The 15941-nt window shown below is 48.4% G+C and overlaps 1 protein-coding gene across 3 annotated transcripts; it reads right to left on the bottom strand.

Annotated features, from left to right (window-relative positions):
* Window positions 1–1233: 1233 nt before the first annotated feature.
* COMMD4 (COMM domain containing 4) lies at window positions 1234–7033 on the bottom strand. Of its 3 annotated transcripts, XM_057725002.1 has the most exons (8): window positions 6977–7033; window positions 3277–3348; window positions 3031–3096; window positions 2791–2830; window positions 2352–2471; window positions 2088–2168; window positions 1600–1776; window positions 1234–1513 (listed from the first exon to the last, which is right to left on the bottom strand). In XM_057725002.1, exons 1-8 carry the CDS (start codon window positions 6977–6979, stop codon window positions 1473–1475), a joined length of 600 nt encoding a protein of 199 aa, XP_057580985.1. In that variant the 5' UTR covers window positions 6980–7033; the 3' UTR covers window positions 1234–1472. The 3 variants fall into 3 exon arrangements, with proteins under 3 accessions (XP_057580985.1, XP_057580987.1, XP_057580986.1); XM_057725004.1 differs by lacking the exon at window positions 1600–1776 and having other exon boundaries at window positions 6977–7029; XM_057725003.1 differs by lacking the exons at window positions 3031–3096; window positions 3277–3348 and having other exon boundaries at window positions 6977–7028.
* Between the last annotated feature and the right edge of the window lie 8908 nt (window positions 7034–15941).

Genomic DNA, 15941 nt, shown 5'->3' with positions numbered 1-15941 from the left:
TGGGGCTTCCTTTGTCTGTGTTTTGGTGTTTCTAGGTGGATGGCTTCTCCATCACCCAGCTTGGGATACATGAAGCAAAAAGAAAATCTAAGGAATTCTTTGCTATATTCTTCAGGTCTTGAGGATCCTAGTCAGTCTGCCTTCTTCTCGTCACCTTTCATAGTCTTATGTTTGTTTTATATACAATGTCCAAGGTTTTTAGCTGTACGTAGTGGAAGGAATAGAGAAGAGCCCATCTGCTCCATTTCCCCAGAAGCAGGAAGGGAGTACCTTTATCTCTTTGATGCTTAAATTTGTCCCATCTTTAGCCAATGGGATGAGCTGGCTCCTGTTGACGTTACTCATTATTCTTTGAGAGCTTCCTTGGACTGCGAGATGTTCTACGCTCACCTTGTTCTCTCCCTGCTCCAGACCTGGAATCAGTCTGTTCTACAATGGACCCTAGTTGTCCTAAGCTAGTCCTGGGAGGCCATTTGTCTTAGTCTGTTCAGGCTGCTATAACAAAATACCATGGACTGGGTGGCTTAAAAAATAGATATTTATTTCTCATCATTCCAGAGGCTGGGAAGTCTGAGTCAGAATCAGTTCTTGATGAGGCTTCTTTCCTGCCCTGTTACACAACTGTCTTCTCACTATGTTCTCATATGGCCTTTCCTTGGTACATGCTTGTAGGGAGTCTGTTTTCCTTTTCTTATAAGAGCACTAATCCCATCATGTGGATCCCACTCTCATGACTTCATCTGAACCTAATTACTTCCCAAAAGCCCCACCTCCTAAAACCATCTCACTGGGAATTAGGGCTTTGACATATGAATTTGGGGGTGGGGAGGGGTCACAAACACTCAGCCCATTATCCCATTCTACTTGCCAATGAGTGGTGCAGGCACGGCCCTTATCTATTCCTAAAGGAGATGACTGAGAGGCAAGGGCTCTCTCCTTTCTCTACTTGGGACATGTGCTGTTGCAGCCACCCACTTGCTGCCAGCCTAAGGACAAGGCCAGCACAGAGAGGGCAGAGCCAAGGGCATCATAGGACTGGGAGCCTGAACCCTGATTTTCCTGTCTCCAGACAAGTTGTTTCATTTTGGTCCTTGTTCTGTCTCACCCCTGACCTGCCTCAACAAGCCCTTGAGAAAAGAAAATGTGTGACAGGTCAGGGAGGTCAGCATGTCACTTGGTCTCTCTCATGAAAACCTCTCATCTGAACCCAAAAGAAATCCATGCACGCACTTCTTTACACTTCTTACACTTCTGTTTATTATTCCTTCCCATGAAACCCACTGACATGTGCCCTTCGCAGGGAAGGGAAGGCAATGCTGGAAGAGTTCTCGGGATCCCGAGGCTGAACTCTCATGTGGTAACCTAGGAAGCCAGAGGTCCAGGAGGCCAGGCCCCCAGTGTCACGGAGCTGGGGCTGCGCCTGAAGAGAAGTGCAGAGGGCAGCTCCACCCGGGACCCAAGTGTTCTTTGTCTCAGCCCAGGGAGCTCATCAGGGTCTGGGCCTGCTTCAGTTCTGCAGGGGGAAGAGGTAGGTGGGCAGGCTGCAGTTAAGTGGGATCTGGGAGGACCCCTTACCCTCCAGGTGCAGCTGAGCCTCACCTGCCAGGAGGACCTGGAACTTGTCTGCCGAGAGGGCCATGGTGACGGGCTGGGCCGGGGCACCCGAGGCAGCTGCCACCTCCAGCCGCAGGTGCACCACGGGCTCTCCCACGGACTGCAGCAGGCTAGAGCTCAGGGTGTAGTCCACCCGCCAGCCCACGCCTGCCAGCCTGTTCACTGCGAGACCAAGAGGGGCTCCGGGTCACAGGCGGGGGAGCCAGGCAGCCCCAGCCCGCACCCTGGCTCAGCCCTGAACCCTTCAGGGCTATGTGGCCTTTGCAAAGCTCTTGTCACTCTGATCCAGGAGCTCCGATCATCCAGAGCAAATCTCAGAGGAAAGAAACCTGGGCTGGAGTCGGGAATCCCAGCTCTGTAACTGCTCAACATGTGATGTGGTCAAGTCTCCTTTCTGAGGACAAACACCTCCCAAGCCACAGGCACCTTCCAGAACGGAGCCCAGCCCCGACCCTGGCCCACCTCACACTCACCTCGCAAGCTGCAGGCCCGCAGGTGCTCCTGCAGGGGGCTTTGCTTCTCCTCATAACAGCGACACAGGCTGGCTGCATGTTCTGGGGGCAGAAGGGAAGTCCCCTGAGCTAGCCGGTTGGGGCTGGGGCTTAGACCGCTCAAAGGGCAGCTCTCAGGCTCCTGGCTCAGAGAGGGCACGTTGCATCTCAAGGTCACCCAGCCTGACCTCTGCCCAGCACCTGCTGGCCCACAGGTTACCCACCTGCCTGGCTTCATCCCCGTACCTTTGGGCAGCCCCAGCTGCTGCAGTTCACTGGACAAGGACTCGCCATCCACGCTATGCTTGGCCGCACTGGAGAGGATGAAACTCAGCACTGCCACTGTAGCCTTCACATCGCCTGACTCTAGGGGGACCCATGGGTGGAGTGGGGGGTGTCACTGCGGCCCCAGCCACTTCCTTGTGGCCCCACTGTCTTCAGCTCAGAGCCCCCAGGCCTCCTTGAGCCACGAGCACCGCTACTGCCCCCCTGGGAGCTGGCAGAGGACACTGGGACTGGTATCGTCTCTCTTGCCTCTGCTCCTCTGCTGAGGCAGGTGGGCCAGAGCGGGCTGCTGGGAGGGGCTGCGGGAGGAGGGGCCGCCGGCAGGAGGGGCCTCTGTGCCAGGCCCCAGGCTGAGGACCCAGGGTCGCCCGGAGGTCTGTGGGCGCAGCGGGGTACTCACCAAACCTGGCATCCGTGGTGAGCTTTAGGATCTTCTCATACTACGGAGAAAGGAGGCCTTCAAGGGGTGCCAAACCCCCTGCTCACCAGCCCCCGCCCCCTGGCCCGGGTCCTGGGGTAAGGACACGAGGCACCCAGGGAGGCGGGGCGCTTATCACCCACCTCCCTGGGTTTGGTCCCCTTTCAGGGACGTGGGGGTCACAGGGTCGTGGGACAGTGGGGTGCGGGGCCCTGCACTCACATCAATCCCCTGCCCCAGAAGGTCCTTCAACACCTGGCCACACAGCAGCCTCAGCTTCACGGAGGACTGGGGGGGAAGGCCTTGTATCAGCCAGGCTGACCCACCTCTCCCCTCCACGCTGGGGGGCTGGCTCCGAGAGGGCCGGCCACGTGATCAGGCACACAGCACGTGAGATGGCCCGAGAGCACAGATGCCCTCACCACCCTCCACCCCGCGCCCCCACCCCCAAGACCCCGTGCACTCAACAATCTTAGCCAGTGTGCTGATCTCTGCCAGGACCCAGTCAGGACAGTCCAAGTCACCACAGAACCGGAACCTCTGCAAGGGAGCGAGGCAGGTGGTCAGGCTGGAGGGCAGGCTGACGTATGGCCAGGTGTCTCCCACACTGCTGCTCCTCAGGGTTCCTGCTCCCTGCCCAAGATGCACGCCCTCTGGCCACTGGTTCTCCCCTACGACCAGGCTGCTCAGAGAACCCTCTCCCTGACTCACCCGGCCACCAAATCTTGTTCTGATGCCTGTCCCAGGCATTCACATGCTCAGCAGACATGACTGGGTGCCTTCTCTGTGGGAAAGCCCACTCTAAGTGCTGGCGGTAGAGCATGGAACCCAACAAAGTACCAGCCTCAGGATGCCAGTGGCCGTCTCACCGCCTCAGCCTCACCTCTCACCTTCCTTTCCCTCCGCAGCTCCAGCCATACTGGCCTCCCTGATGCTCCTGTTACAAATTTAACGTATCTTGTTCTCTCACTTCACTCAAGTCTCTGCTCAAATGACACCTCTTCCAATGGGCTTTCTCTGACTATGCTTTCTTAAATAGTCCCTCACATAAGGAAATTCTGGGGGTCAGCGGATGTATTCATTACCTTGATCGTGGTAATGTTTTCATGAGCCTATACATGGCAAAACTCATTGAACCATACATTTACACACGCATGGTTTGTTTTATGTTGATTTTATCTCAAGGAAGCTGTTAAAAAAATAAAACAGCTTTTCACCATCATGCTCTAGCTCTTTATGTTTCCTTCTTGATCTCTACGGCATTTATCACAGTTTATTTTACACGCGGTCGGTCTCCTCTGTTAGAATGCAAACCCACCTGGTTAACCACATCCTGACAATATCTTCCACCTCCCCCGATCAACTGTCCTTTGTCCTGTTTCTGTGACAAAGTTCTAATGCACACCAACATACATGTTCATCTTTCCACACCTCTACCTGGGCTGCTTACAGATGATGGGAACAAAACCCTCAAACTGGGGACACAGTGAATGCACGTCCTCCTGAGTCTGCTGGGCCCTCGATGCAGCCCCATAACTCCATGTCCTCTACTTGGCCCCACCGTTCACCTCATCAGACACTTTAGACCTGCTCTATGAGCCTTCAACCCTCCTTTTTACCTGCCACCCTCCTGATCACACCTGACTCCACTGCATTGCGGCTTCTACATGGGCCTCCAATGAAGTCCTCGAGCCATGGTCACAAATGACGTCTGTCACTAAATCTAATCTCCCTCTTCCTTAACTCCTCAGCAGCATCCTTCTTCTTGAAGCAACATCCTCTTCTGGATTTCTCCCTCTGGCCTGGCCTCTGTCTCATTCGGTGATCTCTGCAGACTGCCTTCTGTCATTATTCTGGGGCAGGGGACTGGACTGCTGGTGAGGTGGTGGGGTGTTAAGGACAGTCTTGTACTTCTTTCCCTATTTCAGGAGTTTTTAACCATTTTGTGGCATGGAGTTATCAGGCATCTGGTGAAGTCCATAGGCTTTTCTCAAAATAATGTTTTCAAATGTATAAGATACATAGGAAAAACTCCATAGTAAAAGAAACTAATTAAAAGTTATCAAGGGCTTCCTAGGTGGTGCAGTGGTTAAGAATTCGCCTGCCAATGCAGAGGACACGGGTTCGATCCCTGCTCCAGGAAGATCCCACATGCCGCGGAGCAACTAAGCCAGTGCACAAAAATAAATAAATAAATAAATAAAAGTTATCAAAATAAGGAGTTCCCTGGTTGCCTAGTGGTTAGGATTCTGGGCTTTCACTGCATGGCCCCAGGTTCAATTCCTGGTCAGGGAACGGAGATCCCACAAGCCGTGTTGTGGGGCCAAAAAGAAAAAAAAAAGTTATCAAAATATTCAAAACACACTGGTAATGTGACATGTTTCAAGTCACATAATGAAGTAATTTAGAAATGAGCATAAACAATATGTAAACAATGCCAACAGCTGTTATGTGATGAAATATCTGATTTCTACTAGTGACAAAGTCAGATGTGCTGCTGTAATACTGGGGTTTGTGTCCAACACTTATAATTGAAGAAAATACTAAATTTCAGTTTGAAGGTAGTGAAAATTGACATGTAATATTTTTCCTGCGTTCATGGGCCCTTGCCTTCTACCCATAGAAGTCTTCTACCAACTCTGTATTTTTCTGGCTTCTACCATTTCTATATTATTTACATTTTTACCATAAGAACATGTTCCTTGTGTAATTTCTTAAAATGCTGGCATTTCCCTAGGTTCTGTTCTAGGTCCTCTCTTCCCAACTCACATTCTGACTGAGACAGGCTCATTTTTAGGGTTCAATGATTATCTTTCTGCTGACGACCCTTAAATTTGTAACTGCCATTGAAGATTCTCTTCTGAGCTCCAGACCCTTGAATCTAGACTGTCTCCCAGCCAGCCGCACCTGGCAGCTCACATGCCTCACTCAGCGCGTATCAAAGTAACTGGTTCTCTTCCTGCTGAAACCTGCCCCCCTCCCCACCACCTGGGAACAAAGCCCAGACCCCCTCCCTCTCCCTATTCCCTCAGGCATTTAGTCCCTGAGCTCTGCTGATTTCCTCCACTTCCATCTCCACTCTCCCCACCCTATCTCAAGTCAGTACCATCTCCTGGGGGGTCTGCGGCCCCAGGCTGGGCTCTCTGTTCCGCTCTTGCTCCCTCCACAAGTCAGCTGAGACGCTCTTCCTAGCTTCCCAGCACCTTCTTCTTAAAGTCCAAACTCCTCCATGTGGCTCTCAATACCCAGCAAGCTTTGGTCTATGCTTACCTGTTAAGCTTCATCTTTCACTAGCTTCCAGTTTCTACTCTTCCAGGTGATGAAATGCATTCGTTCCTAGGGTGCCATGCTCTCTCTCACCTGAAGTCTTTGAATGCTGTTCCCTATCTGAAGATACACCCTCCCACCAGCCCCACCGCATGCCTCCTAACCCCTGGTCACAAACTGCACTGCACCCAGCTAGCTTTCTTTCCTTGCTCCCAAGCCCTCAGGTGATGTCATCCTTGGGAAGCCTTCCTGACACTATGCACAAGGTGAGTTTGATCCCTTCCCCCTCAAGTCTTAACTATGACTGCCCATTCAAGCCTCCAACTTGGCCCTCCCCTCCTGCAGCCAAAGTCCCAGTGCCTGGCACAGTGCATGGTATACAGTAGACACTCACAATATGTTGAGGGAATGAATGGATGGATGACTTGGGAAATCCCAACCGCAAACCTACTCTTTTCTGGCTCTGGGAAGAGCAAAGGGCCTTCCTAAGAGTGCAGAAGACTAAGCCTAAATGTAAGCAAGTTTTTCTCCAAGTCTCACAGAAGGGCTGGGAAGTGGGCACCTTCGGGAGGCCCTGTTGGGGGAGAGGAAGGCCTGGAGGGACACGTCCCAGCTCCTGCCCGGGGGAGGTGCGGGCCCTTCCTTCCCGTCAAGACACTCCCAGCCTGCCGGCCCGCCCTGCCCTACCCACCCTGCAGGGAGGAGGGTGAAGGGAGGCTTCTCCCTCCCAGACCCTCGGCCCTCACAACTGCACCCCAGTGTCTGCTGAGGGCCCCGGCAGACTTCCCATCTCCTCGCCCCCGGCGCCCCACCCTTCCCGCAGCGGCGGCGGGGACACTTGGACGCTCCTACCCTGCCCGCCCCCAGCACCCCCTGCTTCGCATCACCCCTCATCCCTCACCATCGCGCCAGGAGGCCCGCGCCCAGGACTTTCACCTTCCTGTCGCGCTGGGTCAGCTGATGCGCCGGTCACGTGACGCCGGGCGGGGCGGGGCCTGCTCGGATCGGAGCCGAAGCGAGTAGCCCAGCTCCGGGCTGCCGGGGCGGAAGACGGGATCCTCGTCTTAGTCCCCAGAACCTTTACCCCGAAAGAACCAGCGCCAGCTCCCTGGTTAACTGAGAGCAGAACCAAAGCAGTAGGAAGAGGGAGTGGAAGCCGTTTAATTTGTTCGCCTTAAGGGGGCGGGAGCCTTCACTTCTGCCAGGGTATTCAGGTCATTTCCACGTTTTGCGTCAGTAAGCAATGCCATCCCATACAGCTGTGGGCTGTGGCAAAAGGCATATTTAAAAAGCTTTATTGGAATAAAATACACAGACAGGAAATTGTAAGTAGTGTAAATACAGAGCTTAATGAATTTTCATAAACCGTACACCCCCGTGTAACCAGCAGCCAAATAAGGAAACATTACCCATACCCCAGATATCTCCTTCAAGTGTCGGTATTTTATTTCATTTTGATGGATCCCTTTAGTTGCCTAGCAAAAAGGCCCGTAACAGTTGCCGTGCTCAGGAGAGTTCTTGCAGCTTCACCAACATCAGATGTTTATATTAATTTTTCCCAATCATTCTCCCATTAGGGAGAAAGATAGGTTGCTTTAAATTGCGTTAGTCTGCTTACTGGTGAGTTTGGGCTAATGGATAGTCTAGGAAAACTTGTTTCCGATATTCACAAAAAAACCAAAATAGCAACAACAAAAATGCACTAGAGCATAGACTAATAACCAAAGAAGAAATTGAGCAGTTTGAGATCTGTCTTCAATTCCATGCCCTCACGCATACACTAGGCTCTGCTTGTTTTATTGTTGCAGCCTTTCAAGTTCTCAAAGTACAGATGGTGCCCATGGCAATTAAACTGGTCCCTAAATAAAAACAGACGAAAAGGTAATTCTTGCTAAAATTGATCTCACTTATAAAGAGCTTTTTAAAAAACCATAAACATCAGCATGTTGAAGTCAAGAGTGTGTTACAATATACACCACATCAATAAAAATTTAAGAGTATAAGAATAGTTCCATCATCTTAATAGGTTAAAGAAGAAGAGATAAATTGGGGAAACCATTTTTTTTAATTAAAAAAGAAAAAAGAAAAAAATAGTGAGATGAAAACTGCCGTAAGTTGATAGAGTATTTGAAAAACAAAACAGCAAACATCAAACAGACAAATTATTTAAATTTGGAAATAAGGCAAAAAAGTGTGTGGCATGTCCTTTTAATGTCATGCTGGAGCATCGTCTCACAGATTTGTTTCACAAATAAAGATTATTTGACTATTTAGAGCAGTGGTTCTCAAGCTTTACAGTGTATCAGAATCATCTGCTGGGCTTGTGAAAACAGTGTTGGGCTCCACCCGCAGAGTTTCTAATTAAATAGGTCTGGGATTGGACCTGAAAATGTGCATTTTCAACAAGTTCCCAGGTATGCTGAGATTTCCAGTTTGGGGACTGTACTTTGCAAACCACTAATGTAGGGAAATGTACCTGAGAAATATATGTTAACTCACAGATTTCTGTCCAGTACAAAAGATAACCCTGAAGATTACAGTTTTATTGCCCCATGGGACATTATCAGGTTTTGTCTCTAAGCACACATTTCAAATGCCTTTCCCAGTGCACTAGAAATACTAATCAAAATGTTCTTTGAATTAGCTTTACCATCTTCAGGTTCCCTTATTAATTAAATAAAATATTTGACATGTATTCCTTCACTTGTATGAAAGCCATGGTTTTCATTTTTTTGCAAATTAAACTTTGACACAGTATACTCATGTACTAGCCCTGGACAGGAGTATACAGATACTAGTGTATATTTTAATACTTGGGTTAATATTTAGCATCTTCCTGTTAAAGTCAGAGGTGGTAATGTATTCTCATTATTATTACCCAACATTGTCCTAGAGGTGCTAAGGCCAGAGGTTCTCAACTCGGGGTGATTTTGCCTTCTGGGGGGTTATTTGGCAATGTCTGGAGATATTTTTAGTTGTCACAACTAGGGAGTGCTGCTGGCGTCCAGAGGGCAGAGGGCAGAGGCCAGGGGTACTGCTGAACATCCTACAAGGACAGTCCCCGGTACCAAAGAATTAAAAAGTGGCCTGGTGGCTAGTGGAGTGTGCTGGAGCACCGTATGTAGACCAGGCTCTACAGGCCCACCTGGGGCAGAGGAGTCCGAGGCCCACAGGTGAGCACCCGCTCGTCCCAGGCCCACACACCTCACCGTTGGAGAGAGGAAGGCTTCACAAGGAGGTGGAGGCAAGCAGGGGAGCCCAGGCTTCATCAGTCTGACCTCCTCCCTGCCTGAGAGAAAGCCCCAGGTCAGCGCTGGGAGAGTCCACCCAAGTTACTGAGCCCGTAAGGGGAGGGCCCTGACCGGAACCCTGGCAGCCTGGGCTAGTTGAAGACCCTATCCTTTTGCCCCAGAGATCATCGTGGGAGTCCTGAACAGCCTCTGGCCAGGATGTGAGTATTTGGCTTCTAACACCGAGGCCCACCTCGCCTTTCTCTCTCGCGTGCCACACTTCTGCAGCCCCGCATTGAAGGTGAGTGTCTCCCTGAGGGAGTCTGAGGGGCTGGCGGTGCAGCTGCAGGGTCCAGGGTCAGTTCTTCGGGCTGGACCAGAGGGCAAGTCCCAAACAAGTCCCTGTCCATCTTCACCCACAGCCAGGCCTTTCCACACCACACCGCACCGCCACAGCTGAGGGGGGATCCCAAGGACGGACCTTCCTGAGATGGGCCACCTTCTTGCAGCCCCCACAGCAGCTCTGCCCACCCCCCAAGCCCCACCAGAAGCCCCGTGTCCATCCAGTCTGCCTCCCCAGGCTTCAGAAAATGCTGGGCTTTGCATCCCCTGCTCCTCATACCAGGTTCCCTGCCAAGGAGGCCGCTGAAAGGGGAACTGGTCCCACCTGTTGGAGAAAGGTCTTAGGAAATCACCTTCTCTGGGATTAGTTCCACCTTCATTCATTCATTTACCAAATGCTCACGGTCTGTTTCTCTGTGCCAGGCTCCGGGGTGATAGGTTAAGCAGAGCGCCCATCCAGAGGAGCTCTCCTCTCTGGTTGGTTGTGTGGGCGCCCAGGGTTGGGAAAGGGAGGGCCTCACCCACAGGAGGTACTGGTGGGTGTGGATGTGGAGGGGGTGCGGGCGACCACGGGGCAAGGGGGTCCAGGCGGAGCCCAGCTTGTGAAACTGGGGTGGGGGCAGGCCCAGCTCTATCTGGGAGGCTTCCTGACCCTGGAAGGCCCTGGCTGGATCACAGGTAAAGGCTTCATGTTGGTTTTTTAGAATGACACTTCACATATTTGAATTATATAACTAAACATGATTGTTGTAATAAAAATCACAAAATATAGAGAAGTTAAACAAATGAAAATCAGTAAACCCCTTTCCTCCCCAAATAACTACCCTAACAGCCCTTTCTGACTTTTTTCCCATGCATATGTGTGGGAAGACATTCAGGAACCTTTTTGATGTGGGCCGAGCGATGGGATTCTTGAGCAGTGGAGGAGCTGAGGGTGCAGGGCGTGGAGACTAATATCACCCTGTTTGGTCCTGAGGGATGGCTGGTTAGCCAAAGACGGGTAAGATTCCTCAGAGGAGGAACAACCTAAGACAGGCACAGCCGTAGAGGGGCCAACAGGGGTGGTGCATAGAGCCTTCCTTATATCACCGTGTTTGGCCCTGGAGGATGACTGGTTAGCCAGAGACGGGTAAGATTCCTCAAGGGAGGAACAACCTAAGACAGGCACAGTCGCAGAGGGGCCAACATGGGTGGGGCACAGACCCCTAATATCTGAGAGAGGTCTCCTGCCCCCAGGGCTGTTTTGCTCTCCACCCCCAGCTCAAATCCACACCTGCTCAACTCGGACCCAGGAAGTAAACAAAGATAATTGCCTCAATCATGTGAGGCCTTTGACTGTTTATGAGTGTAACCTGAGAATGTTAGCCCACGAACTCAATAAAAGCAGCCTGGGATGAGTCAGCGGGGCTCTTGATCCGAGAGGTCTTGAGCCCCCCGGTCCCACTTTTCTCTTCAGTCTGTGTCTGTGTCTTCTTCAAGCTTGCGGCACCCGTCACTCGCCTCGAGTCGCCGAGCTGGTCTCGGCAAGTGGCGCCCAACGTGGGGCCCAAAAGGCTTGAGTGACGAAGGTTCACGGAAAGTGAAATTGATAAAAGTAAAGAATTGGGAAGTGCCGTGAAGCCCCCAAGAGGAGAGTAAGAGGCCTCTGAGAAAATCCTGCCAGTAAGTAAATCTCTTGGGTAGTCTGTGTTCGGGGTAAAATATGGGAAATAAAGTTCAGATTAATATTGACCAGATGTATGCCTGTTACGGCAGCTCCTAAGGGCAGGTGGAGTAAAAAGCAAGTGAAGGTCTTGTAAAAAGCAATGAAGGTCGATTGTTAAAAATTCTGTAAATAGTTGAGAATATTGTATATAGTTTCCTTCTTTAGGCTAACACTGGGTTTATGTACTTGGGGATAAGGTTGGGAGCAAACTTAAAAAACTGCATTCTAAAGGGACTCCTGTACCAGGTTCTGTTTGGTCAAATGTGGTCTCTGATTAAGTCAGTATTAAAGCCTCTATTAGCGCCTCTATGGGCTCCTGAAGGCTCAAATGATAGCTTTGATGAAGAAGCCGGTCCGTCAGAGGACCGATGGGCATGTGCGGTGTCAAACGAAACTGAAAAACAAAAGGGAATACAAATGGCTGAGGGATTAAGACCCTCGGCTCCCCCACTTGTGGAGGAGGGCAAACTTCCTATACTGCCCCCTCCTCCACCCTCTTTAATGCCGCCTGGGGGAGCTTATGCCTTTCCTGTGTCTATAGGACACTCAGTTTTATCACCCTTACAGAAGGGCATTTTGCAGGCTAGACAAGAGGGAGATCTAGAAGCTATGCAAATGGCATTTCCAGTGACTATTCATGAAAGGGTGGCACCTGGAGTGGATCCTAATAATCCCAATGGAATTTATGAGGCAGTACATGAGCCGATACCTTTCAAAATATTGAAAGAATTAAAACAAGCAGTACAAAATTATGGAGTAAATTCTCCATTCACCATAGGTATCATACAGGGAGTAGCCGAAGGCTCTCGTTTGATTCCAGCTGATTGGGCAACGTTGGCTCGTGCAGTACTAGCCCCGGGAGAATTTTTACAATTCAAAACCTGGTGGTGTGATCATGCTGAAACTATGGCAAACCAGAATCGAGCAAGGCAGATTCCTATCTCCTTGGATCAATTGATAGGTAGTGGAAATTGGGGCAGAGTTCAAGATCAGATTCTGATGGAAGATCAGGCCATAGAACAGGTGAGACGTTGTTGCTTAAGAGCCTGGGAGAAAATAGAAGCTAAAGGGCAAGCTCCTGTCTCTTTTCAAAAGATCATGCAGGGGGCAAAAGAGCCCTATACTGAATTTATTGCCAGATTACAGGAGACTATCAAGCGGCAGATCACTAATGCTGAGGCTGCTGATACTATTTTGCAATTATTGGCCTTTGAAAATGCGAATACAGATTGTAGGAAGGCCATTGGACCTATGAAAGGAAAGGGAACATTAAATGATTATATTAGAGTGTGTCAGGGAGTGGGAACTGAGAGCTTTAAAGCAACAATGATGGCACAAGCTATGGCTGGACTGAAAATAAATAACAAATTTCCAGGGAAATGCTTTAACTGTGGTAAACAAGGACATACAAAGAAACAATGTAGGAAGAGAGTGGATAGAAGGGCTGTTAATTTTCAAGATAATGTAATCAAAGGGCAAAAACAGCCTGGACTTTGTCCAAGATGTGGAAAAGGATTTCACTGGTCAAGCCAGTGTAAATCTAACTTCCATAAGGATGGAACCCCTTTGTCGGGAAACTAACAACGGGGCTCACTCCTAGCCCCGCAACCAAAGGGAGCCTATCAGATCTAGAAACAGGCAGAAATGGCCCAATACTCCGCAGTGTCATGGAATTATCACCAGCCACAGCAGGCAGCGCAGCCTTAGACCTTCCTTGTGCAGAATCTATTATTATACTGCCTGCAGAAACTCCAACATTGGTCAGAACAGGAATTACTGGACCTTTGCCAAAAGAAACCGTTGGCTTAATACTAGGAAGATCTGGTTTAACATCAAAAGGAGTTAGAATTCATACTGGAGTAATTGATAATGACTATACTGGAGAAATTAAAGTGACGATATCAACTTCGGTTCCATGGAAAGCCCATCCAGGTGATAGAATAGCACAGTTGCTTATTCTGCCATATTATAAGATTGGCAATAGTACAAAAGTAAGGAGAACGAGAGGCTTTGGAAGCACAGGAGAGGCTAAAGTTTTCCTCTCTGAAAAAATTTTAGAAACACGCCCGACGTGCTCAGTAACTATAAGTGGAAAAGCTTTTAGAGGATTAATAGACACAGGTGCTGATGTTTCAATTATAAGCAGTAATCATTGGCCTTCTCGCTGGCCTACTTGTCCTGCAGACATTACAGTGGTGGGTTTAGGTAGAGCTCATGGCTTGCAGCAAAGTGCTAAAATATTGCCTTGTATTGGCCCAGATGGGCAGCCAGCCCACTTACAACCCTATATAGCAGACCTTCCAATTAATTTATGGGGAAGGGATTTATTGCAACAATGGAAGGCTGAAATCCACATTCCAACGATAGATACTTATAGTATGCAAAGTCAAGAAATGCTAATAAATCAAGGATATCAGCCAGGGTTAGGTCTTGGTAAATATCATCAAGGGAAACTATTTCCCATTCCAGCTGAAGGTAATGCAAATAGAGAAGGTCTTGGATATCAGTCTTTTCACTAGTGGCCACTGTTCGTAAAAGCTTACTGCTTCCCCCAGCACCAATCCCATTGACCTGGAAAACCGATACACCTGTATGGGTTGAGCAGTGGCCTTTAACCATAGAAAAGTTAGAAGCTCTAACAGAATTAGTGACTGAACAGTTAGAAAAAGGGCATATTGAAGAATCTTTTAGCCCATGGAACTCTCCAGTATTTCCAATAAAGAAAAAAACTGGTAAATGGCGTTTATTAACAGATCTCAGAGCAGTCAATGCAGTTATACAACCAATGGGGGCCTTACAACCAGGCCTCCCATCACCTAATATGATCCCTGCTAATTGGCCTTTAATAGTTATTGATCTGAAAGACTGCTTTTTCACCATTCCATTACATCCCAAGGATAAAGAAAAATTTGCTTTTTCTGTGCCTGCACTAAATAATAAAGAACCTCGAAAAAGGTTTCAATGGAAGGTGTTACCTCAAGGCATGTTGAATAGCCCTACTATCTGCCAGAATTTTGTTGCTAAAGCCCTTGAACCAGTACGATTAGAATTTCCTAATTGTTATCTTATCCATTACATGGATGATATCTTGTGTGCTGCTCCTAATCAAGATTTACTTACTTCTGCGTATATTAGCATGCAGCTTTGCCTTGATAGAGCAGGACTTAAAATAGCTCCAGAAAAGGTACAAATGCATAGCCCGTATCAATATTTGGGCACAATAGTTGATAGAACAACTATTAGACCACAAAAGGTGGAACTGAGGTCAGATCAAATCCAAACTCTTAATGATTTGCAAAAACTCCTAGGAGATATTAATTGGCTTCGCCCATGCATAGGGATCCCCACCTATGCATTGTCTAACCTATTTGCTTTGTTAAAAGGAGATTCAAAATTAAATAGTCCAAGAACTTTAACATCAGCTGCTTTAGAGGAACTAAAACTTGTAGAAAGTAAAATTCATTCTTCTCAATTACAGAGAGTAACTGTTAATCAGCCATTGCAATTAATTATATTACCTTCTCCTCATTCACCTACGGGGATATTAATGCAAAATGAAGGAATTGTGGAATGGTTGTTTTTAGCAAATACTGTGGTAAAATCCTTGTCACCTTATTTAGAATTATTAACTCAGTTGGTTCTGAAGGGAAGAACTATCTGGTCATCAGGAAGGTTAATCACATGGGGAAGAGGGTTTGCTTGTGTGTCACCAGGACAAGGCCTGGAACCTGTGTGGATTCCATCTCGGAGAATTAAGCCATATCATGAGCGTTCCAAAGAAACGCCATCTTGAATGGGATATAGAATCTCCGGAGATGAACTTTGTACATTTGTTTTCAGGTTTGAGCTTTGGATACTAAGTTTACTAATTATGCCATCCCTGATAGACCTTTGTGTAAAATAAAATGGATATGGGCTGACAGACAAGATCAGATTCTTTGGGATTTTTGCCGTGGGACGGAGGGTGTGATACTACTTAATGGTTCCTATGGAACAGTATGAAACTGGTCCCCTAAGGGGTATGCAGTCTCTAATGGTTTACGCCAAAAAAAAAACTCCTCCTGCAATCCCTATAAAAGGTTGTGATGGCATATACCAATATTGCCATGCACTCGCCCTATCCCATCTTATGGCTTAGGATTGGATTAATACTTCCTTGGCCTCAATTAGAGAATGGCAGAGCTCAAACAAAAATATGGAAACTTCCCTTAAGTTTAAGAACATTACAAATCTGGAATGGCCGCGATGCCAGTGACACATCTGCTGGGATATGGAGCAAATGGTTTCACACTGGACATACAACAATTACAAACTAAAATAACTGGCATGCAATATGATTTTTGCAGTCTCTACACCAAATTTGCTACTTTACAAAGTATAGCTGATGGATTAAAAGCATTGCATCCATTGGATTGGATAAAAGGCATGAATAGCAGTCTCCTAAGCATTTTGATACTTTTTGTTGTCTTTTAATTATCCTATGTTTAAGTTCTCAGGTGCACAGGAGGAATGCTCCAAGGACTGACGGAAAAAGAAATAACTCGAATAGGCTTATCTTCTCCTACAGGCTTATCTTCTCCTACGAAAAC

The sequence above is a fragment of the Hippopotamus amphibius genome, chromosome 2 (genome assembly GCF_030028045.1).
Source record: "Hippopotamus amphibius kiboko isolate mHipAmp2 chromosome 2, mHipAmp2.hap2, whole genome shotgun sequence".
NCBI classification, from domain to species: Eukaryota; Metazoa; Chordata; class Mammalia; order Artiodactyla; family Hippopotamidae; genus Hippopotamus; species Hippopotamus amphibius.
Note: the sequence above shows the minus strand (reverse complement) of the source record. Positions and strands in the feature narration are given on the sequence as shown.

Bases quoted from the DNA above. Each gene is read 5' to 3' on its own strand.
- COMMD4 (XM_057725002.1), bottom strand. The intron at 3,097-3,276 runs GTTGAGTGCACG...CTTCCCCCCCAG, and splicing joins TCAGCACACTGGCTAAGATT to TCCTCCGTGAAGCTGAGGCT. The intron at 2,831-3,030 runs GTGAGTGCAGGG...CTTTCTCCGTAG, and splicing joins TTCTGGGGCAGGGGATTGAT to TATGAGAAGATCCTAAAGCT.